The sequence below is a fragment of the Vulpes lagopus genome, chromosome 23, assembly GCF_018345385.1.
Source record: "Vulpes lagopus strain Blue_001 chromosome 23, ASM1834538v1, whole genome shotgun sequence".
NCBI classification, from domain to species: domain Eukaryota; kingdom Metazoa; phylum Chordata; class Mammalia; order Carnivora; family Canidae; genus Vulpes; species Vulpes lagopus.
The window spans coordinates 54,855,791-54,880,477 of record NC_054846.1 but is presented as its reverse complement, the minus strand read 5'-3'; the positions used below and the strand labels follow the sequence as shown (position 1 = coordinate 54,880,477).

The following is a 24,687-nucleotide window of genomic DNA, read 5'->3' as shown; positions in this document are numbered from 1 at the left end:
TTTATTTGTCAAAACTGGTACAGTTAAGATCATACATTTTAATGTATGTAAATTTCATCTTAAAAAACAGTAAAAAATTTATAAGCAGCAAAGAGTGAATGAAGATACAAATGAAAACTGGCAGGGTGATAACTGTTGTTGAAGCTGGAAAATAGGTATACTAGAGCTTACTACACTACTCTTTGTATGTATTTGAAATTTGTCCATAATAAGCATTTTAAAAAGTTTGCTATAGTATGTGAAATTATAACTGAGTCATATTATTAATTAGGTTTATATTATTATCTGAGGATATTTGGCAGAAAAATATTCATTTATCTTATTAAATCAACCTATTTATATTCTTTTTTTTAAGATTTTTTATTTATTTATTCATGTGAGACACACACACACACACACACACAGAGAGAGAGAGAGAGAGGCAGAGACACAAGCAGAGGGAGAAGCAGGCTCCATGCAGGGAGCCTGACATGGGACTCAATCCCGGGTCTCCAGGATCACGCCCTGGGCTGAAGGCAGCGCTAAACCGCTGAGCCACCCAGGCTGCCCCAAACTTCTATCCATAAGCATAAATTCATGTTTACTTTTTAAGAGATTATAACTATGACGATTATTTTCCTAATTATAACTATATGTGTGCTATATGTGCTATATGTATAACTTAGAAAAATAAGTAATGCATTTATTGTCTTTCTTGCTCTCTTCTTTTTTTTTCTCTCTCTCTTGTTCTCTTCTTACAGTAAATCTAATAATCACAGTCTTGAAATTATGTAGATATATTTTCCCTTAGGTAGTAACATTTATCTTCGATGCCCCCTTAGGACCTTTCATATCACTATTAAAGCATTTACTATGCTATGATGCAATAGCTTCTACCTGATTTTTTCAGACAGCAACCATTTCTCTCCATCAATGTAAGTCTTCACTTTGCATTGTGCCTGGTATATAGTAGGTACACAATAAATATATGCTTAGTGAGTACCTATCATAGTAAAAGCATTGTGCTTAAGAAGCATAAAGATTAAATGACAGCTCTGGCCTTCAAGAAGTACATAATCTACTTAGAAAAATAAGACACAGATATAATACAGATGAGTAATTAGCAGTACAGAACAGCATTAGTATTTGAAAACTATTATGTATCAAAAATAAATAGAAAATAAATTCAGAGAAGAAATATTTTAGAGGCTGAGGCAGCCTCATAGAAGCAGGAAGAAATGGGCTAGGCTTTGAAAACAATTTTATTTAAGTTTGGAAAAGAGGTCATTCCTAAGGGGGAGCAAGTATAGCCCCAAACACAACAATCTGAGGGAGCAATAAGTAAAATCAGTTTGGGTTGAAAAAAGAATTTGTGTAAGGAAGAAGTGAAAAGCAGCTAAAAAGGGCAGATGATAAAGGTCATAAAACATCAAAATGTTTGGAAAATGGTCTTAAATCCTCTGAGTGTTAAATACAGGGTTGATCAAATTTGAACTAGCAAATTTAAGATTTAGTAACATATACTTCTTTTAAAAAAAAAGCACCATTATTTCCAAGATGGTTCATTGAAATAAACAGGAAATGCTGTGTCATACAAGAATATTCAATAATATTTAAGTAAGAATGATCAGTCAGTTATCAAAAATTTCATTATTCAACCACCTACTACATATACATACTGTTAATTATCTAGTGTCATCACAGTCTGTGTGTGGTTTTTCATTTAAAGAAGGAAATTAACACAAAATAAAAAATCACTCTATTTAAAATATACTTTGAAAGATACCAAGCTGGAGGTGATAGTTTTAATGCAACTAGTACTAAGATTTTTTAAAAGTAGTTCAAAACAAGTAAACAACATAGTTTCAAACAAGAATCGGGCTTCTGAAGTTCTCCTTCTAAAGGAATTATTTTTTATAAGCAAATGCTGTATTTTTGAACTAAAAGACAATTTTTACTGATTCAAAAAAAAATACTTTCAAAATCAACTATATACAAAGTACCCTACTAGAATCTACAGAGGTCACAAAAAGATTGATGGAATGAACTAACAGTTTTATTAGAGTCAACAGTATTCTAGAAGTATACTATTCATATGATTAGGTATAGTACCTGTATAGGTATCTCATAGTAAATAACCATGGTACACAGAGGGCCACACCAAAGAAAGGATTGAGAAATTATTTGTATAAATGATTGAAAATAAAATAAAAATACACCTCCCACCTTGGTGTGTAGATCCAATGAAATCCTAAATGATTAATTTCACATTTACATGAATCCTACGGCTATGGAATAGCTATGGGTCATCAAAGGTTAAATATGAGAAGAGCAGGCTATTGTATGTATCCTTCCTTCTCCCTTTTCCTTCCTTACCCTCATAATTCTGTAAGCCTTGCTCTATCACAGACCCAAAGCAACAACATTAAAACTAATCTCTTGGGGCACCTGGGTGGCTCAGTCAGTTACACATCTGCCTTTGGCTCACATCATCGTCCCAGGGTACTGCTTCTTCCCTCAGGTGATGGGCTCTCTCTCTCTCTCTTTCAAATAAATAAATAAAATCTTTAAAAAAAACAAAACAAAACAAAAGGAAACCTAATCTTTCTTTCCAACTGCTATCAAAGAACAACCTAAAATCACTGGATAACAGTAAAGGTCTGGAGTCCATTACTAAAATCATGGACTTCAGATCGAAATATATCACTTTGTAAACTTGTTACATGTCATTTCCTTTTAGAAACAGAGAATACCAGGGGGCACCTAGGTAGCTCAGTTAAGGGTCTACCTTAGGCTCAGGTCAGGTCAGGGCTCACGGAGCCCTGCCTGGGAGGGAGGGGGGTGTCCCCACTCAGCATGGAATCTGCTTCTCTCTCTCCCTCTACTCCTCCTCACCCCCCCCCCACTAGTGCTCTCTCTTTCAGAAAAGAAGAAAGAGAGGCAGAGAGAGAGAGAGACAGAGAGAGAGAGAGAGGGAGAATACCAGGGAAGGAAAAATCTAATAGTGGCTTATCCTGGGGCACCTGGGTGGCTCAGACAGTTAAGCATCTGCCTTTAGCTCAGGTCATGATCCCAAGGGTCCTGGGATCAAGCCCCGCATCCGTCAGGCTCCCTGCATAGCAGGGAGCCTGCTTCTCCCTCTCCCTCTGCTGCTCCCCCTGCTTGTGCTCTCTCTCTGTCAAATAAATAAAATCTTTAAAAGATAGTAATTTTGGTTTATTCATTTAAATCATACTGAGAGGGAAATTTAAGGAAAAGGTTTTCCTAAATGAAGTGACTCTTAAGCAGACATTTTATCTAACCATTTTGGCAGTAACTTAAATCTGTAAATCTTTAATTTTTTAAAATGATTTTATTTGTTTGAGAGAGAATGCATGTAAGAGAGCACGAGAGAGACAAAGAGAAGGAGAAAGAGCTGAGCTGAAGGAGAGGGGCAGAGGAAGAGAGAGAGAAAAGCAGACCCCCCGCAAAGCAGGGAAGCCCCCACTCCTCACAATGTGGGGCTCGATCTCAGGACCCTGGGATTATGATCTGAGCTGTAGGCAGACACTTAACCAACTGAGCCACTCAGGTGTCCCTAAAACTGTAAGTCTTTTAAATTAGGTTTAAAATGTATGTGTACTTTATTGGCCAATCAACAGGCAATAAGTTATTTTTCTTAGTTTAGGAAACATAATCACACATTCTAAAGCTTCTCTTGACCATAAATTTGTTGTATAAAGAAAATTCAGGCTCTAGTATCATAATGCCTGGATAACTAATCATCCTGCCACTTATCAGCTAACTAACTTTGGGGAAATTGCTTAATCTCTTTGGTCTCTCATCTATAAAGTATAGATAAAATCTATTTTCATGGGATTATTTCAAAGATTAATAATACAGCCTATGTAAATGCTTTACCATCATATCTGGCACATAGTGCTAAAAAACGTTAGTTCTTCTTCTGGGTATTAAAATACAATACTATTATTATTAAATTATTAAGTCATTTTATTTCCTTTAAGTGTTGCATCCTCTTATACCCCACATTCTCCACATCATAAATGCATTCAAATAGATTCACCAAAATAAATTCTCACCTTCGTTTTGTTCAAATTCATCTAATACCTTGTCCAGGTTGTAAGCTTCTGCTTGGAAGTAATTCTCCATCGGTGAGGAAACACCCTGAAGAGACTTATTTAAACCTAGAAAGTAGGTCAAATCTGTATTACACTTTCAATTACTAAAATATAATTTATAGACATTACAGCTGATAATAGAAATACAAATGATCATGAGACTGCTATGAACAATTATTCACCAACAAATTGGAAAACCTAAAGGAAATAGATAAATTCCTAGACAAATACAGCCTACCAAGAGTGAATCATGAAGAAACAGAAAATCTGAACAGACCAGTTACTAATAAGGAGATTGAATCAGTAATTAAAAACCACCCAATAAAAAAAAAATAAATAAATAAATAAAAAATAAAAACCACCCAATAAAGAAAACTCTAGGACCAGATGGCTTCACTGACGAAGTCTATCAAACATTAAAAAAAAAAAAAAGAACTGGGGTGCCTATGTGGCGCAGTTGATTAAGTGTCTGGCTTTGGCTCGGGTCATGATCCTGGGGTTCTGGGATCCAGTCTGGCATCGGGCTCCCTGCTCAGTGGGAACTCTGCTTCTCCCTCTCTCTCTAACCCTACTTACTGCTCATGCTCTTGCTCTCTCAAATGAATAAATTTTTAAAATATTAAAAAAAAAATACTATGCTTCTCAAACTCTTCCAAACAATACAAGAGGGAGGAACACTTCTAAACTCATTTTACAGAGCCAACATTACCTTGATACCAAAACCAGGTAAAGACACTAACGAAAAAATAATTACAGACCAATATTCCTGATGAATATACATACAAAAATCCAAAAACAAAATATTAGCACACAAGATTCAATAATACATTAAAAAGATCATATACCATGATCAAGTGGGATTTACTCTAGGGACACAAAGATGGTTCAACATCTATAAATCAATGTAGTGTATCACATTAACAAAATGAAGGATGATCATCTCAATAGATGCAGAAAAAGCATTTAACAAAATTCAACACCTATTTATGATAAAAACCCTCAATCAAGTGGGTAGAGTGAGAATACACCTAAACATAATAAAGGTCATCTATGACAAACCCACAGCTAACATCATACTCAGCAGTGAAAACCTAAAAGCTTTCCTCTAAGCATAAGAACAAGACTAGGATGCTCACTCTCACCATTTATATTCAACATAATACCAGAATTCCTAGCAAAAGCATTTAGGAAGAAAAAGAAACAAAAGGCACATGAATCAGAAAAGAAGTAAAACTGTCTGCACTCGCAGGTGACATGATATATATGGAATATCCTTAAAAAAAAAAAAAGGAACATCCTTAAGAGTCCAGATACACACACACACACACACACACACACACACACACACACACAAAACCTGTTAGAATAAATGAATTCAATAACATTGCAAGATTAAGTCAATACACAAGGGATGTCTAGCTGGCTCAGTCAGTAGGGTGTGCAGCTCTTGTTCTCTGGTTTGGGAGTTAAGCCCCATGTGTGGCATAGAGTTTTAAATTTTTTAAATTAAAAAAAAAATTTTAAGTGAAGCCCAAAAATCATTTGGGTTTCTATACACTAACACCATATTATCAGAAAGAGAAATTAAGCAAACAATACCATTTATGATTGCATCATAAAGAACAGAATTCCTAGGAATAAATTCAACTAAGGAGGTGAAAGATCAGCACTCAGAAGACATTGATGAAATAATTAGAAGACACAGATGGAAAGATATTCTGAGTCATAGATTGGAAAAATTAATATTGTTAAAATGTCCATACTACCCAAAGCAATTTACAGATTCAATGTCATCTCTATCAAAATTCCAATGGCATTTTTCACAAAAACAAAAGAAAATCCAGTAATGTGAATGGATCTACAAGAGACCCTGAATAGCCAAGGCAATCTTGAGAAAGAACAAAGCTGGAACCATCACAATTCTTTTTTTTTAAACCATCACAATTCTTAATTTTAAACTATATTTCAAAGTTATAGTATGGTATTGACATAAAAAAAACAGACACATAATCATTGGAACAGTAAAGAGATCCCAGAAATAAAACCACATATAGGGTCAAATAATTTATGACAAAGGAGTCAACAATATATGAGAAAGGATAGTCTTCAATAAATGGTGTTGGGGGGCAGGCCTGGTGGCTTAGCGGTTTAGCACCGCCTTCAGCCCAGGGTGTGATCCTGGAGACCTGGGATCGAGTCCCTTGTCAGGCTCCCAGCATGGAGCCTGCTTCTCCCTCTGCCTGTCTCTCTCTCTCTCTCTCTCTCTCTCTCTCTCTAATAAATAAATTAAAAATATAAAAAAAAATAAATGCTGTTGGGAAAGCTGGACAGCCACATACAAAAGAATGAAACCATACACCTATCTTATACCACACACAAAGATTAACACAAAGGTCAACTTAACTCAACATGGATTAAAGACTTGAACATAAGACCTGAAACCATGAAATGCCTACAAGAAAACAAAGGCGGTAATAAGCTCCCTGACATTGTTTTTTTTTTAATATTTACTTATCTATTTATTCATGAGAGACACAGACCAAGAGAGAGAGGCAGAGACACAGGCAGAGGTAGAAGCAGGCTCCCCACAGGGAGCTCAATGTGGGACTCGATCCCAGATCCTGGGACCATGACCTGAGCCAAAGGCGGACGCCCAACCGCTGAGCCACCGAGGCACCCCCCTAACATTGTTCTTAAAGATGATAATTTGGATTTGACTCCAAAAGCAAAGGCAAGAAAAGCAAAAATAAACAGGTAGAACTATATCAAACTTAAAAGCTTCTGCACAGCAGAGGAAACCATCAACAAAATAAAAAGCAACCTACTGAATGGAAGAAAATATTTGCAAATCATATATCCAATAAGGAGTAATACCCAAAATACATTCAGAACTCACACAACTTGACTGCAAAAACAAACAAACAAAAACAACCCAAGCAATCCAACCAAAAAATACACAGAAATAATAAGTGTAATTGTTATTGTACACTGTTGGTGGGAATGCAAACTGTATGAAAAGGAGTATGCAGGTTCCTCAAAAAATTAAAAATAGGACTACCATATGATTCAGCAATTCCTCTAGTAGGTATTTATTTTAAAAATGAAAATACACAAAGCCAACTATGTCTGAAGTGATGGATATTAACTAAACTTATTGTGGTAATCATTCTAATATATACATATATCAAATCATTATGTTGTACACCTTAAACTAATACAATGTTATATGTCAATTATATCTCAATAAGCTGGAAAAAAGTGAAAAATAGATTTATGAATACAAATATTTATATAAATTTATAACTCTTAAGTAAACAAGGATAAAATGTCTTATAAATCTACTCAGACCATGGTAAACTATAAAACATCATCCCACTAGAGGTATGCTAAGATCTTTAAGCTAATAAGGTCTAGAAACCTTTAAGCTGACAATAATCAAAATGTAATTATAGAAGACAAACGGTACATTTGAATAGGATAGGTCTCAGGTTGTTTTTAAAACAATCTCCAAAAAAAAATTAAAAAAAAAAAAATAAAACAATCTCCACATCCAACTTGGGGCTCGAACTCATGACCTGGAAATCAAGTCAAATGCTCTACTGATTGAGCCAGTCAGGCAACCCTTAGTTATTCTTTTTGAACTTCTTCTTTTCAAGTACTATTTCTAAGTCTTTCTTGGTATTAATTCATCTAAAGCATTCTGTGGGTACATATACTAGGTATGTCACTTACTTAAGAGAATGCCAAGAGCACACAGTAGTTGTTCAATAAACATTATCCCATTTTTATCTGTATTTTAATAATCCTCATATTTATCTATCTCTTTAATTTCTCAATGTTCTTTGTAAACTGCTTGGTTTCTTACTGGTATACAGGGAGGCAGGTGGGAGGAGAGGTAATATCACAATTCCCCTAAAAGGTCTGAATAAGGATACACAAAAATAAACTCAAAATAGTTGAAAGAGCTAAATGTGAGACAAGAATCCATCAAAATCCTAGAGGAGAACACAGGCAACAACCTTTTTGACCTTGGCCACAGTAACTTCTTGCAAGACATATCTCCAAAGGCAAAGGAAGCAAAAGCAATAATGATCTAATGGGACTTCACTGAGATAAAAAGCTTCTGCACAGCAAAGGAAACAGTCAACAAAGCTAAAAGACAACCTACAGAATGGAACAAGATATTTGCAAAAGACATATCAGATAAAAGGCTAGTATCCAAGATCTATAAAGAACTTACCAAACTCAATACCCAAAAAACAAACTATCCAGGCAAGAAATGGGCAGAAGACATGAACAGACATTTCTCCAAAGAAGACCTACACAAGCCCAACAAGCACATGAGAAAATGCTCCGCATCACTTGCCATCAGGGAAATATCAATCAAAACCACAATGAGGGGGATCCCTGGGTGGTGCAGCGGTTTGGCGCCTGCCTTTGGCCCAGGGCGCGATCCTGGAGACCCGGGATTGAATCCCACGTCGGGCTCCCAGTGCATGGAGCCTGCTTCTCCCTCTGCCTGTGTCTCTGCCTCTCTCCTCTCTCTCTCTCTCTCTCTGTCTCTCTCTGTGTGTGTGACTATCATAAATAAATAAAAAATTTTTAAAAAACCACAATGAGATACCAGTTTACATCAGTGAGAATGGCGAAAATTAAAAACACAGGAAACAGCAAATGTTGGAGAGGATGTAGAGAAAGGTAGAACCTCTTGCACTGTTGGTGGGAATGCAAACTGGTTCAACCACTCTAGAAAAGTGTGGAGGTTCCTCAAGAACTTAAAAATAGAGCTACCCTATGACCCAGCAATTGCACTACTGGGTATTTACCCCAAAGATGCAGATATAGTGAAACATCAGGGCACCTGCACCCCAATGTTCGTAGCAGCAATGTCTACAATAGCCAAACTGTGGAAGGAGGCACTACGTCCTCCATGGATGTGGTATGTATATACAATGGAATATTACTCAGCTACCAGAAAGAATGAATACCTACCACTTACACTGATGTGAATGGAACTGGGGAGTATTATGCTGTGTGAGATAAGTTAATCGGAGAAAGACAATTACCATAAGATTTCATTCATATGTGGAATAAGAAATAGTGAAAGGAACCATAAGGGAAGGGGGAAACTGAGCAGGGGGAAAAATTAGAGAGGGAGACAAACCATGAGAGACTCCTAACTCTGGGGAACAAAGGGTCGCAGAAGGGGAGGTGGGTGGGAGGATAGGGTTATTGGGTGATGGGCATTAAGGAGGGCACATGATGAGATGAGCACTGGGTGTTGCACTGCATGTTGGCAAACTGAATTTAAATAAAAAGTAAAATGGGGGGCAGCCCCGGTGGCTCAGCGGTTTAGCGCTACCTTTGGCCCAGTGTGTGATCCTGGAGAACTGGGACTGAGTCCCACGTTAGGCTCCCTGCATGGAGCTTGCTTCTCCCTCTGCCTGTGTCTCTGCCTGGCCCTCTCTCTCTCTCTCTCTCTGCATGGAGCTTGCTTCTCCCTCTGCCTGTGTCTTGCCTGCCTCTCTCTCTCTCTCTCTCTCTCTCTGCGGCTTTCATGGATAAATAACTAAAATTTTTAAAAATTCTAAGAAAAACGTAAGAAGAGGGAAAATAAAAATTTAACTACTATTACAAACTTTGAGGTAAATCTAACACGTGAATTTTCTTTGACTTGTAGTGTTTCTCCTCTAAGACACATAAAGTGTGAATATTATTTCTTTCATTTTACCAATAAAAAAAGGGGATTTAACAGATTTACTCAAGTATTTCTCCATGATTATTCACCCAACTTTTATTTATTGGTTGGTTCCTGTTAAATAATTTAACATTAAGTTAACATCAGGCTCCCTAGACAAATAGACTGCATAATAATCCCTTAATGGTTTTTCTTAAATCTTTTGTGTATAATGATTTATAGTTCAAAATTTTCATATACATGCCATTGTATTTTGATAAAGACTGCATATTTAAACTTTCTAATGCTAAGAGCATCAATGAAATTTCTCACACAATCTAGCACATATAATATACATTTACAATACTCCGTATTTCAGTCATTATATATAAAATATTCATAAATAATTGGATCCAATATATATTGTGCATCTACTATACGTAGGGTATTGTAATCAATTCAATTCTCATACATCATTCTCAACATCAAGCTTATAACTTAATGGTAAACAACAGTCAATGGGAAAATTAATACAATAATAAATGAGTTTATTTGTTAAGATTTTATTTATTTATTAATGACAGACACAGAGAAGAAAAAGAGAGAGAAGCAGACACACAGGCAGAGGGAGAAGCAGGCTCCATGCAGGGAGCCCGACATGGGACTCGATCCCAGGTCTCCAGGATCACGCCCTGGGCTGAAGGCGGCGCTAAACTGCTGAGCCACCTGGGCCACCCAATAAATGAATTTAGTTACAACACAGTACAAGAGACACAAAGTACTACTTGATCAATTTGTCAGATAAAATTAACAGGTAAGTGCTACAGAGTAAGTAAGTGCTACAGAGTAAGTACTATAAAAGTTCAAGAAATGGGCAGGACCACTGTCTGGATGGTCAAAGAAAGCATTATTCATGGGTTGGAACTGGGTCCAGAAGGATAGAAAAATTTTAACAGATATTCCAGATGGCAAGATGCAGAAATGAAATTTCAAACAGAGAGAGACATATAAGGAATTACCCTAGGGGTGGGCAATTACTGAGTGATCATTGAAACTGGATCAGGACTTTATTTAGATAGTTAACATTAGGACATAGTTGGAGATGTAGACAGGCATCATATTATTTATGCTGTGGAATGCCAGTCTGAGAAAGGTATTGTATTACTTTAAGCAATGGGAAGCACTATAGCACATTTATATAACCTTTATTGCAGTATATTGTTATAATTATTCATTTTATTATTAGTTATTGCTATCAATCTCTTACTTTGCCTAATTTATAAATTAAATTTTATCGTAAGTATGTTTATATAGGAAAAAAACAGATATTATATACAGGTTTTGGTACTATCCATGGTTTTAGGCACCAATGGGGTCTTGGAACATGTCCCCTGTAGATAAGCAGGGACTACTGTGTGAACAGCTGGTCAAGAAGGTATGCTGAACTCCAATGATAATTACTGATTCAGTCCAGCATCAAAAAATCTGCTAAAGCGGGATGCCTGGGTGGCTCAGCAGTTGAGTGTCTGCCTTTAGCTCAGGTCATGATCCTGGGGTCCTGGGATCGAGTCCCGCCATCAGGCTCCCTGTATGGAGCTTGCTTCTCCCTTAGCCTATGTCTCTGTCTCTCTCTCTTTGTATCTCTCATGAATAAATAAATAAAATCTTAAAAAAAATAAAAAGAATGTGAAAGCCTTCAGATAAATGGTCACTGGGGGAAGAAAATATTCACAGTGCTTCAAAGTATTAGTCCACAGATTATTAATCACGAAGGAAAAAATATGCTTATAGTAAAAAGATGTAATTACTACCTAAACCAAATGATCAAACTTAGCATCACCAACAGTTTAACAAGCTGACATGATGCACCACTTGATGTGATGCAATGAGAAGTTTAAAACATTACCAACACAGTATTCTTGCCAAAAATGTTTAACCTGAATTGAATCCTGAAGAGACAATTTGACAAATCTAGAATGCAAGGCATTCTATAATACAACTGTTCTGAACTTTCCAAAAAATTCAATGTTACAAAAACCATCATTTCAAATTAAAAGAGACTAAAGAGATTAAATAATCAAATGCCATGCATGAATGCTCTCTGGATCCTAGATCAAGAAAACACACATATACACATACACAGCAAAAAAAAAAATTACATGTAGAGAATAATCCAGGAAATCTGGACTATATATTAGGTGATAAATTAATAATCTTCTTTTTAGATGTGATAATGTCATTTTGATTTTGTAGGAAAATATCCTTACTCTTAGGAGATGCCTGCTGAATGATTTAGGAAAGAAGTGTTGTATTATCTGTATTTAACTTTCAAATGATTCAGAAAAAGAAAATATGTGAATGTGTGTATAAGTGTGGGAAAGGAAGGGAGAAAGGAGGGAGGAAGAGAGATGTTCAAAAAAGAAGCAAAATGGTAAAATCTGGTGAATCTAGGTGAAGGATATATGGGTCTTTATTGTATTATTTTTCAATTTTTCTATAAGCTTGGATTTTTTCAAAAGAAAAAGAATGTACTGAGCTAGTGGTAGGAAACATTCCTTCTCACTCTGAATATAGAAATTCTAGAAAAAATAACTTATTTTAAAATAGTTTCTACAGCCAAACTCAAAAGCAAGAAAGGAAATATACAGATACATAAACCAAGAAGCAAGCAAGCCACAGCAATGAGTTAGAACTAAAGGGTGTCAGTCCACAGAACCTGCAAAACTAAACAGGAACCTTTAGGCCTAGGATTTGAAAGCAAGCAGGGAGGATGGAAATTACTGGCTGCAAATGTATAGATGTTTCTACAGTGGAAGGGGCCAGACTGGGCTCTCTGAATAAAGCCAGGAGCTAGGGGAAAAACTATCCCAAGTGGCTCCAAAATGACAACTGAACAGGATGGAATGGAATTCCAATAAAATCAACTTCCAGAAATTAGAATTCCTAGCCTGCCCCTCACTCAGGATTGGGAATGATACTTAGTCTTTCTATTCACAAAAGGTGAAAACCAGAAAGAACCCTGCACTATTGATTTGGAATTCTAGATATCAGTATGAACTCACAGACTTCAAGAAACAGATACAATAAGACAAAGATATAACGTGTATAGGTCCACACACAATAGATATAGATGTAAATGTGTCTCCACACACACACACACACACACACACACACACACACACAAACACACACACACACACACACCTTCTCTAGTTCTGTGCACAGGATCTTGGGGCAGCAAAATTCTATCTTTACTTCAAGTAACAATGAGCATATACCTCGCACCAGATTTGGTTTCTAAGTATTGTCATCCACTGAAAAGGAAGCAAGGGCCTCCAAGAGAAATGGCTGATTCCATAGCTGGAGTTGAAAAACTACAAGAGCTTTGATGAGGATGTAGGGAAATATGAACTGTCACACATTGCTAGAAGGACAGTTTGGCAGTTCCTCAAAAAGTTAAACACTGTTACCTTTTTGGCATAGCTATTCCACTCCTAGGTTTATACCCAAGAGAAATGGAAACATATTCACACAAAAACTAATCCCCAAATGCTCAGAGCAACATCATTCACAACAGCAAAAGGTGGAAACAACCCAAATGTGTATCAACTGATAAATGGATAAATAAAGTGTGGTATGGTATATTAACAAAGTGGATATTATAGGACAATAAAAACAGATGATACATCTATATGCTACAACATGAATGAATTTTGGAAATATTAAAGAAACAGATACAAAAAGCTATATATTATATGATTCCACTTGTATGGATTGTCCAGAATAGGAAAATCCATAGAAACAGAAAATTAATTTGTGATTGTCAGGTGCTAGGGGGAATTGGAAGGAAACAGGAAGGGACTGCTAATGGATATAAGATTTCTTTTGGGGATGATAAAAATCTTCTAAAACTACACAGAATGTGATGACTGCATAACTCAGAAAATATATAAAAACCACTAGACTCTCTACATTTTAAAAGAATGAATTTTATGGTACGTGAATTATATTTCAACTTTTAAAAAAAGAACAACCTTATCTTGCATGCCCTAAAGCAAGTTATGCACACCAAGAATATGGGTACATGTCAAAAGGACACAGAAAGCAGCCTGAAAAAGTTCCCACAGGCTAAATAAGAAAATCAAAATAAATAATGATAGCAATGGATTATAACCCACTAAATAAAAAAGAGAACCAAGAGTCTTTGCAATATGAATGAATGAATCCCAAGTGTGATGAGGAAGGGTATATTTACATAGCTTCAAAGTTCTTTTCCACAAAATACTAATTACCAAAGGAAAAAAGAGTAACTTGACAGCAAAGCCTGGCAAGCACCAACTTACACAAGTATCAAAGCATCATCAATAATGCGACAAATGAAATCTGTGCTCTCTGATAGGCTGCAATGAAAAGGACACAGCAATGTCAATACAGGGGGAGGCAAGTAGGGAGCGAGGGCAGTCAAGGGGTTATAGGAATTCCCTTTAATTTTTGCACAATTTTGCTATGAACCTAAAACTGCTCTAAAAAAATAAAGTATATTAATTAAAAACAAAAATAGCACCACTTCTGTGATAGTCCCACAAAAAAATGCATAATCTGAATTATTTCTTTCAAGTTCCTCTTTTGTACTTTTGGTCTGTTTCTCATTGAACTCTTTCCCAAATGCCTATTTATTGAATAAATGGAAGTCTATTTATTGAATAAATGGAAGTACTAAAACCAACTGGAAGATCTGTATGCCTGGCTTTTCAAACCAGGTTTCCACTACATGGTGGTCAGGCGGGAATACAGCTATTTCATTGGGAGACCTCTAAATGCCAGTATAGATAAGTCTTCTCTTTAGACTCCAGAGAGGACTCATATTATCTTCTATAAGGGAATACAAGGATGTAAAACCAGACTTACCTTCTGAAAGAAAAGTGAGGGGAAGGGTCTCACATTTCAATATAAAGGATTTCCCTTAATTCCCCTGCTTTCACTATGGTGCCTCATCCTTGATCTGTTATGTTTAGTATCCCCAAGTCTTGAGCATCTTTAGTTTCATCTTCCAAAAAAAAACATATGGTCTCTTGAAGACTTGGGAGAGGGGCAGTGTTCTCATTGCATAAGGTGGGTCTCCCAGATGATTTAAATCCTATGTTAGGACTCATTTTTTAAATTAATTTACTTATTTTAAGTAGGCTCCACACCTGATGTGGGGCATGAACTCACAACCCTGAGATCAAAAGTCACATGCTCGGGGATCCCTGGGTGGCGCAGCGGTTTGCCACCTGCCTTTGGCCCAGGGTGTGATCCTGGGACCCGGGATCGAATCCCACGTCGGGCTCCCGGCATGGAGCCTGCTTCTCCCTCTGCCTATGTCTCTGCCTCTCTCTCTCTCTCTCTCTCTCTCTCTCTCTCTCTCTCTCTCTTTCTCTGTGACTATCATAAATAAATAAAAAAAATTTTTTAAAAGTCACATGCTCTACTGACTGAGCCAGCCAGGAACCCCTAATGTCAGGATTCTTTATTTCTTATAAAAGCATCTAACTCTTCCCAAAATAGAAGTCACTAAATATTATACATGTATATCTCAAAAAAAGAAAAATAATTACTTAATTTAATACAGTTTCTTCCTGTGGACCTCTTTGTTGTTGGGTTTCTACATGTCTCCTTTTTTATTCTATTGACCAGAGTCTTTTTGGACACTCTCTTGAAACTGTCTTAGAGGGTCCCACTTTTATAGCACTGATCTGATTGCTCCTTTTATGTTTTCTTCACTGATATTTCCTCTTTATGCTACCTACTAATTACAATGAACATGTATATATCCATGCACCAAACATTACCAAGTATCTATACAAAGTACCAGGTACTGTCTTAGTCATTAGATTATAATGAGAAATAAGACAATGTCCTTGACCAAAAGGTACCTAATGTTTCATATTGGAGACAGATATGAGTGAAACATATGAGTTTAAAATATAAAACACTGTACCATTGATATATGCACTGAATGCTGTGGAGCCAAAGAAAAGGTGAAGCTAAATCAGGCTGAGGTAGGGGTATATTTTTGGGGTAAAGTGGGTTACTATGACAAATACTCTAATAACTGATTATCACTGAGTATTTACTATTTATTATTGTAGATAATTTTTGCAGTAGGTTGAAAACTTCCTAAAGAGGTAATGCCTGAATAAGATTTTTTCCAGTAAAGGCAGAAAAGGGCACTCCTTTCATATACTCTCCATGAGGTAGCTAGGGTACAAGAAATACTCTTCCAGCTGCAGGCACAGAAGTTCTGATGGGGAAGGCACTACTAAGTGCCACTCTGCTCCACTCTCAACTGAGCAGTAAAGGAGCTCCATCTCCTATCACACACACTGTCAACCCATCCCTCTATCCTCAAAGTTTACATGAAAAATCAACGAACTCAGTCAGAGTATGCAACATGCCATTCGTGAATGGCATAATCAGTTTTTGAAACTAATCTTACCCACATAATCTCCAACTTCGCCCTCCCTCTCCCCCATGCCAGACCATTTTCTACCCCTTAAGTAATTGTAAGACATGAAAGAAATCAAACATGATTCCTACTCAGGAAAAAAAAAAATCAATGATTCCTGCTCTATAAGAATTAGTAAAATACTTCCAATTTTCTGCTGGAAATTACTGTTCTTCATAATCTAAAAATACAAAATAAAATAGTGTTATTAAATCTGTATCTCTGATTCCCTGCCCCCAAATTAGCTTTAATTGTTTAGCTCTTACATGATGACTAAGAAAGAAAAATAAGATTAGATTTTTTTTTTCTCTTAACAATGTTGCTCAAATCCATGTTCATGTTGAAATTACCATTCTATCTTCAAAGTGGAAGTTGACTCTAAAAGGAAAAAGCCAAGCACTGGCAGAAAAATTAGAATTTTTGACATAATTCAACAGTAATTTAAAAATACCCTTTGCTCTGGATTTAAGTCAAATCTTTTTTTAAAACCATACTCCTGGTTTAACAAGAGGCAAAGTTATAAATGAAGCAAGCAGCACATATACATGAGCATTATTTTCTATAGATTTAGTTGTTTTCTTAAGTTCAGTCTTTAATAAAAATAGAACACTGGTTTTCTTACCTTTTTCCCCTTACACACGTGATAAGGAACAGACTTCCCTGTGCTTACTCATGATGCTTGCTGCACCACCAGCCAGTCTTGCTGATTCAGTATGCTCTGTTTGATCCTAAAGAAAAAAAAAAACACATTGCTCATTATATTTGCTAAAGCAATAAGCCTTAATTTTCTTCATATAAACCTATCATAGCCAAACGAATGAAAGCTATGGGCTTAAATAATACATTACAATTACATATTCCGATTCAAAGACCTGGCCAGCATGAAATGCAGCAGACATATTTTATTGTGTAAGAAAGCCAAAAGTTAAATGTTTCAATAAACAGTTTAGCATTTTTTTAACATTTCTTAATTTTAATGGATAATACATAGTGAAACACCAAAAGCAGGCACTTTCTATCCAATGGTTGATTCTATGTTAATTCATAAAAATACCACTTATTTTTATATTACAATAGGTCCTCCAAGAATCCAAAGCCAGAAAAACTGCTGCTTCATGAGAATGTGTGATTTTTTTTCCTGTACATACAGAATCCTTAAATTGAGATTCAGAGGCTTCCTGTTGAGATTTTTATTGGAAAAACAACTGTTTTTCCCTCCAAGTGGGATCTCTTATGATTCCAATCCTCTTCTACTGTTTAGAAGTAGTAGATCTGTTAATCCAATATTAACCTTTACTATCAAGGGTATGCAAAAGACAAAGCTGTCAAAGCTTCCTCAAATGTTATTTCCTTCTTCTGAATATATGACAACATCTATGAAGTTATGGTAGTCCGATTTAAATATCTCTGTAGCTGCTTAGAGAAAATTTAAAACTCTTTAAGAGCCTAATTTAGCCTTGAACAAGATTAGTAGTTGTAATAAGAATAAAATTAAGAATCTCATATTATCCATATAAAACATCTAACATACAATCATAGCATTTTCAGAATAGCAAAGTATTTCAGATATGATCTAATGAATAAGGAACATCATTCAATTTTAAAGATAATAAGCACTAAAAGAAATTTTCCTGGCATTATGGCAAATATAATTCCATTATCTGATGTGAAAATTATGTACTCAATAAAAAATAAAAGAATAAGAAAAAGCCTAAAATACAAGTTTCCAGGGACTAATAAAAATCACTAGTGAGGGATCCCTGGGTGGCGCAGCGGTTTGGCGCCTGCCTTTGGCCCAGGGCGCGATCCTGGAGACCCGGGATCGAATCCCATGTTGGGCTCCCGGTGCATGGAGCCTGCTTCTCCCTCTGCCTGTGTCTCTGCCTCTCTCTCTCTCTCTCTGTGTGTGACATAAAAAAAAAAAAAAAAAAAAAAAATTAAAAAAAAATCACTAGTGAAAGATTTTCCTATCTTGAGGACTTGAAAAAAATATGTATTTGTTACATATTCTAAATGAAAAGTGCTGTTGGTACTAAGAACCAGGTTACATCTATCAAATAAAGAACTAAATCATATTAGAACTAGGAAATGGCTATATACAAGGTAGAAGTACCAAGGTCAAATGAATGAGGCAAAAGTAAGGTCCTTACCTCTACTTAAACAATTTAATTAAATGTTTTTTAAACAAAGTTAACTCTATAGATTCAAAGTCAAATCCTGTATGTCTGTATCTGTTTTAATGTGTGAGGCAAGTCCAATAATATTATGTAACTGTCCCAAACATTACAAGTTTGTCTTCTGAAATTTTATCCCTCTGACTTTTAGCCTCAGCTGGCAAAGCCTCAAGTCGGGTTAAATCCAATTATCTACCTATCTCCATATGTACCCCCAGGGGCTTAAATGTGTCTAGAGGAAAGTCACACAGGAGGACTGTTCTCTACATTTGTGACTTCGCACTACATTTCCCTTAGTCAATCTGCTTTCAACTCTGCACCTCATTCTTATCTTCTGACATGCCTAGAATCCCTTAATGCAAAGCTTTCATAATTCAATTCTTGCAAAAAAATAAATCTTTAGTTTCCTGCAGGACAAGGAGTAACATTACTTAGCTGCCATAAGGTAAGTAGAATACCGGCGTAACTAACCACTCCATGTACAGACTTCCAACCAATTTCTTTTCAGCAATATACTTCCCCTAATAAACCTTTAAAGATCCCTAGAACCTCCACAAGTTTCTCTAAGGGTCTTTGGGGGTGTAGACTTTCTTCTCATCACATCTCCCTCCATAATTTATTGCTTCTTCATTTCCAAGACCTTTGTTTTACTTTTTCTATTCATCGAAACCTCCCATCCAATGTTGTTTCCTACTATCATTTCAGGGGAGTTCTAAGGAAAAAAGAAGAGTGGGGGGGAGGCAAGTGTGGTGCCAATCCATCCTATTTAGCCATAAGTTTCCATTATTATCTTTGAGAACATATAATACTGTATTTTTTCTTAAAAGTAGCCTTAAAAGTTGTCAATGCCCTAGCAAATAAATTAAGAGATAGTTTAGAAAAAAGGGAAAGAGAGATAAACAGACTAGCAACAAGTAGTGCCTTCCTCACCTCACATAAAAATATGCTTTGCATATAAGAGACAGTAATCCAGTACTTTTTGCCCAGAATAAGCACTTTATGGCAGAGGCCATTTCATTGCCTTTTGGCATTATGGTATTGTTTTTTGGAAAAAAACAAAAGTTTAGTAACTGGGTATATATACAGCATAAAATACAGTATAAAATTTTTTTTTAATGTTTTAAATACAGTCCAAGATACAGGGGGAAAAATTTCATAGAATGCCTTCAAGATTCTGCTCAATGTCACCTCCTAATGTGAAATTAATAATCACTTAGTTCTCTATGCTCTCATAATACATGTATTCTATAACACATTTCATACTACATGGTAATTCTTCTCTTTACAATCTGTTGCACTCCATGAAACAATTAGCCACTCAAGGCTAGAAGCCCTTTATCCTCCCCCCCCTTTATCCCAAGACCCCAGCACAGTGCTTGTCATATAGTAGGTATTCAAAATATCCAGGATGTTTAATTAAGTATAGCATATAACACATCTCCCATGGCAAAGATTCCAGATCAACAGCTCCTAATTTTATCTCTTTCCTTCTATTTTTACAACTGTCTCATGTTTTTTTTAAGGATTTAATTTATTTATTCCTGACAGACACAGAGAAGCAGAGACACAGGCAGAGGGAGAAGCAGGCTCCCCATAGGGAGCCCAATGCGGGACTCGATCCCAGGACCCCAGGATCACGACCCAAGCCAAAGGCCCAATAAGGGACTCAATCCCCAGACCCTGAGATCACACACTGAGCGAAAGGCTGATGCTCAACTGCTGAGCCACCCAGGCATTCCTAGAGATTTATATCTTGAGGAAATAACTGGAAAAATAGAAAAAAATATGGAATAACTGTTAGATGGATGTTAAAATAGCAAAATATTGGGAAAAATCTAAATGTCAATAGAAAGGAGTCATTTATGACTCCATATTTGGGGAAAACTTAAAAGTCTTTCTTTTTTTCTTTTTTAAGACTTTTATTTTTAAGTAATCTCCACATTCAACATAGGACTCAAACCTACAACCCTGAGATCAAGAGTTACACACTACATTGACTGAGCCAGCTGGGTATGCCAAAACTTACAAGTCTTAAGAAATATACACCAAAATATAACAAAGAATCTCTTGGTAGTGTTTGGGTTATTTACATTTTTTCAGTCTTCTATATCCCTAATTTTTCTTGGAATGAATGTTTATTATTTTTTAATAACTGAAAAGAGAATAAAGAATACATGAATTTCAATTAATAAAAACCCATACTAGGGGTGCCTGGGTGGCTCAGTCAGTCAAACATCCAATTCTTGGTTTTGGCTAAGGTCATGATTTCAGGGTCCTAAGATGGAGCCCCACATCAGGCTCTGGGCTCAGTGTGAGATTCTTTCTCCCGCCCTCTCTCTTTCCCTTTGCACCTCCCTCCTCTGCTCCTTGTCCCTGGCTCGCTCTCTCACTCTCTCAAATAAATAAATAAAACTTTTTTTTTTAAATTCCAAGCTACTTAAATTTTTACCTTTGAATGTGAAAAAGGAAGGAAACAGGAAATACAGGAATTTTAAAAGACTATCTCACTGGGATATATAACAGAAGATTAAATTTTAATTATATGGGGTAAGTGAAAGAAAAATCATCTAAAATTTAAAAACCAAGTTTTTTTAATAACCCTATAAGGAAAATGACAGGAATAAAGATGATGTTTAAAATATAAAATGAAAAATAAATAAATAAAAAAAATAAATAAATAAAATAAAATATAAAATGTAAGCAATCTATAGAAATCTTTGATGTGAACATGTTTATAACAGAAGAGATTTATGAAGGTAATACAGATCTTTCTCAACTTATGATAGAATTGTGTCCCAATAAACCAATCGTAGGTTGAAAATATCTTAAATCTAAAACACATTTAATACGCCTAACCTACCGAACATCATAGCTTAGCCTTGCTTGCCTGAAACATGCTCAGAACATTTACATTAGCCTACAGTAGGCGAAATCATCTAACACACAGTATATTTTATAATAAAGTGCTGAATAGCTCATGTGAATTTAGTGCATACTATACTGAAAGTGAAAAAAAGAACGGGTATATGGGTACAGAATGGTTTTAAGTGTATCAGTCTTTACCCTTGCAATCACATGGCTGACTGGGAGCTGTAGCTCACTGCTGCTGCCCAGAATCACAAGACAGTATCACTACATATCACCAGCCTGGGAAGACATCAAAATTCACAATTTGAAGTATAGTTTTCTACTGAATGTGTACTGCTTTCCAATGATTCTAAAGTCAAAAAAAATCTTAAGTCAAACCATTGTTAAGTAGGGAACAGTCTGTAATTTCCACAATCCAGGACACAGGTTAAAAAAAAAAAAAAGACAACAGCAAAGAAGAAAATGAGAAGAAACATTCTAAGTTAAATACTGTTTCTATCATGGCTGGGATTAATACTAGTTACGAGAGAACAGTCAGTAACTGCTTAGTAACCAAATTTCTTAACATTTCCACCAGTAAATCTGACAAGGAATTAAACCCAGCATATACAAAATCGCATTCAATCTTCGAAAGTCATTTTCTTTGTTCCCTATCCTAAGGCTCTCAATTTAAGTGTGGCAGATCATATTTGCAAAGATACTTGCTACAGTATCTCCATTCCCACATGATCTTTTTTTTTTTTTTCAGTTATTTATGATAGTCACACACAGAGAGAGAGAGAGAGAGAGAGAGAGAGAGAAAGAGAGAGGCAGAGACACAGGCAGAGGGAGAAGCAGGCTCCATGCACTGGGAGGCCGACGTGGGGACTCGATCCCAGGTCTCCAGGATCGCGCCCTGGGCCAAAGGCAGGCGCCAAACCGCTGCGCCACCCAGGGATCCCCCCACATGATCTTCTTACAAGAGTAGTGAAACCTATGCCCCCTTCCTCTAAACATAGGCAGTACTTCATGACTACTTCAACAAACACAACAAAACAGAAGAATACTGTTTTCAAAACTAAGTCATAAAAGGTAACAGCTTTTTTCCTGGTCCTTTTGGGATACTCACTCTTGGAATCCAGTAACCATACTAGAGAGACCACATGGAAAGGCCACACGTAGGTGATTTTGCCCATAAGTCTTTACATATGGAATGAGCAAGCCTCAAGATGAGCAAGCCTCAAGCAAGCCCCAGCCACTGTCTGACTACAACGTCATGAAAACCCTAATTGAGAACCACCTAGCTGAGCCTAGCCAACCTCTAATAGGAAGGGGCAATAATTGTTGTTTTAAGCCACTAAGTTTTGGTGTAATTTATTACATAGCAATAGATACACATAAAAGGTTGGTAATTTGATACTTTTAAGGGGGGAGGGGCAAAGAGGGAGAGAGAGAATATTTTTCTTTTCTTTTTTTTAAGATTTACTTATTTATTCATGAAGAGAGAGCGAAGAGAGAGGCAGAGACACAGGCAGAGGAAGAAGCAGGCTCCCTGCAGGAAGCCCGATATGGGACTCAATCCTGGGTCTCCAGGATCACACCCCGGGCTGCAGGCGGCGCTAAACCGCTGCGCCACCGGGGCTGCCCGAGAGAGAGAATCTTTTTTTTTTTTTTTAATAATCATTTATTTATTTATGATAGTCACACAGAGAGAGAAAGAGAGAGAGAGGCAGGGACACAGGCAGAGGGAGAAGCAGGCTCCATGCACCGGGAGCCCGACGTGGGATTCGATCCGGTCTGCAGGATCGTGCCCTGGGCCAAGGGCAGGCACCAAACCGCTGCGCCACCCAGGGATCCCCGAGAGAGAGAATCTTAAGCAGGTTCCATACCCAGTGTGGAGCCCTACTAGGGGCTCAATCTCACAACCCTGAGATCATGACCAGAGCCAAAATCAAGAGTGGATGCTTAACCAAGTGGATACTTAAGCGACCCAGGTGCCCCAATTTGATACTCTTCAATTCAATCTTATATAAATATTCTAAAGGAAAAGTTAAGAACCATAAAAGGGAAAAAAAAGAAGACAAATTGATAGCAGCCTGTTCTCTACTGAACTAGTTTGGCTCTGACTCCAAATTTGCATATCCCACTCAATAAAACAGGCTTTGAGCTTCTTAGAGAACAGTTCAGGAACTACCTCATCATTCAAACAAGCTAGGTGAGGGAGGGGATCTTACCTTCTTCTATGGAACCTTATCAAAGTTTTCCTCTAAACAATATACAATATTATACTTAGAGTTCTGGTAAATGCATTTTTCATCTCTAACTTTTCAGTGCCATTTTAGAACTCCTCATAGATCAGCACCCCGAAACCCATCTAGCTAACTCCTTAATGAGTCTGTGCACCATTATCCACCCTCTGACCATCTCAAAGCCTTAAACACCATTCTAGATACTACCTTTCCTTTCCCTCCCTCTACGTTCAGTCTAACACCAAGTCTTATCAATACTGCCTTTTAAAATCTCTCAAACTGGGCAGCCTGGGTGGCTCAGCGGTTTAGCCCTGCCTTTGGCCTCGGGTGTGATCCTGGAGACCCAGGATCAAGTCCCATGTCGGGCTCCCTGCGTGGGGCTTGCTTCCCCCTCTGCCTATGTTTCTGCCTCTCTCTCTCTCTGTCTCTCATGAATAAATAAATAAAATCCTTAAAAAATAAAATAAAATCTCTCAAACCCATGTACTTCTTTCCATTTCCACTGCCATATCCCACACCTTTCCATTCCCCAGAATTTTGTTAGAATTCTAACTAGCCTCTCGTTTTGTGTCCATCAAGCCTCTTCTCTATGCAAACGCAAAACACAAATTTGATTATGCTATTTTTGTACTTAACATCATACAGTGGTTTCAGCTTACCTCTCCAGTATGACAGCTTCTCTCTATTCTCAAATTCTTACTCTACGCACTGGTCATCCTAATCAACTGAACTTTTAATTTTTTTTTTTACTTTTATTTATTTATGATAGTCACACAGAGAGAGAGAGAGAGGCAGAGACACAGGCAGAGGGAGAAGCAGGCTCCATGCACCAGGAGCCTGATGTGGGACTCGATCCCGGGTCCCCAGGATCACGCCCTGGGCCAAAGGCAGGCGCTAAACCACTGCACCACCCAGGGATCCCCGAACTTTTAATTCTTAATCTTGCCCATCTCCATTCCTCAAAACGGGCCTTCATACTGATACATGCTATGATATGGATGAACCTTAAAAATATTATGCTAAGTGCAAGCAGCCAGTCACAAAAGACCACATACTATATGGTTCTATTTATATGAAATGTCCAGAACAGGCAAATCCTTAAACACAGAAAGTAGATAAGTAGTTGGCAGAAAATACGGAAAGGAGAGAATAGGGA

The 24,687-nt window shown here is 36.8% G+C and overlaps 1 protein-coding gene across 2 annotated transcripts in view; it reads right to left on the bottom strand.

The window, feature by feature from the left end:
- The window catches only part of ZFYVE9 (zinc finger FYVE-type containing 9), a 188,920-nt gene that overhangs the window by 110,838 nt on the left and 53,395 nt on the right, over positions 1–24,687 (bottom strand). For both annotated transcript variants that reach the window (XM_041737865.1, XM_041737866.1), the window contains exons 2-3: positions 16,884–16,989; positions 4,059–4,163 (exon numbers count right to left, since the gene is read on the bottom strand). In XM_041737865.1, coding sequence (XP_041593799.1) covers positions 4,059–4,128 — 70 coding nt within the window. In that variant the 5' untranslated portion in view covers positions 4,129–4,163; positions 16,884–16,989. The remainder of the gene's footprint in view (positions 1–4,058; positions 4,164–16,883; positions 16,990–24,687) is intronic.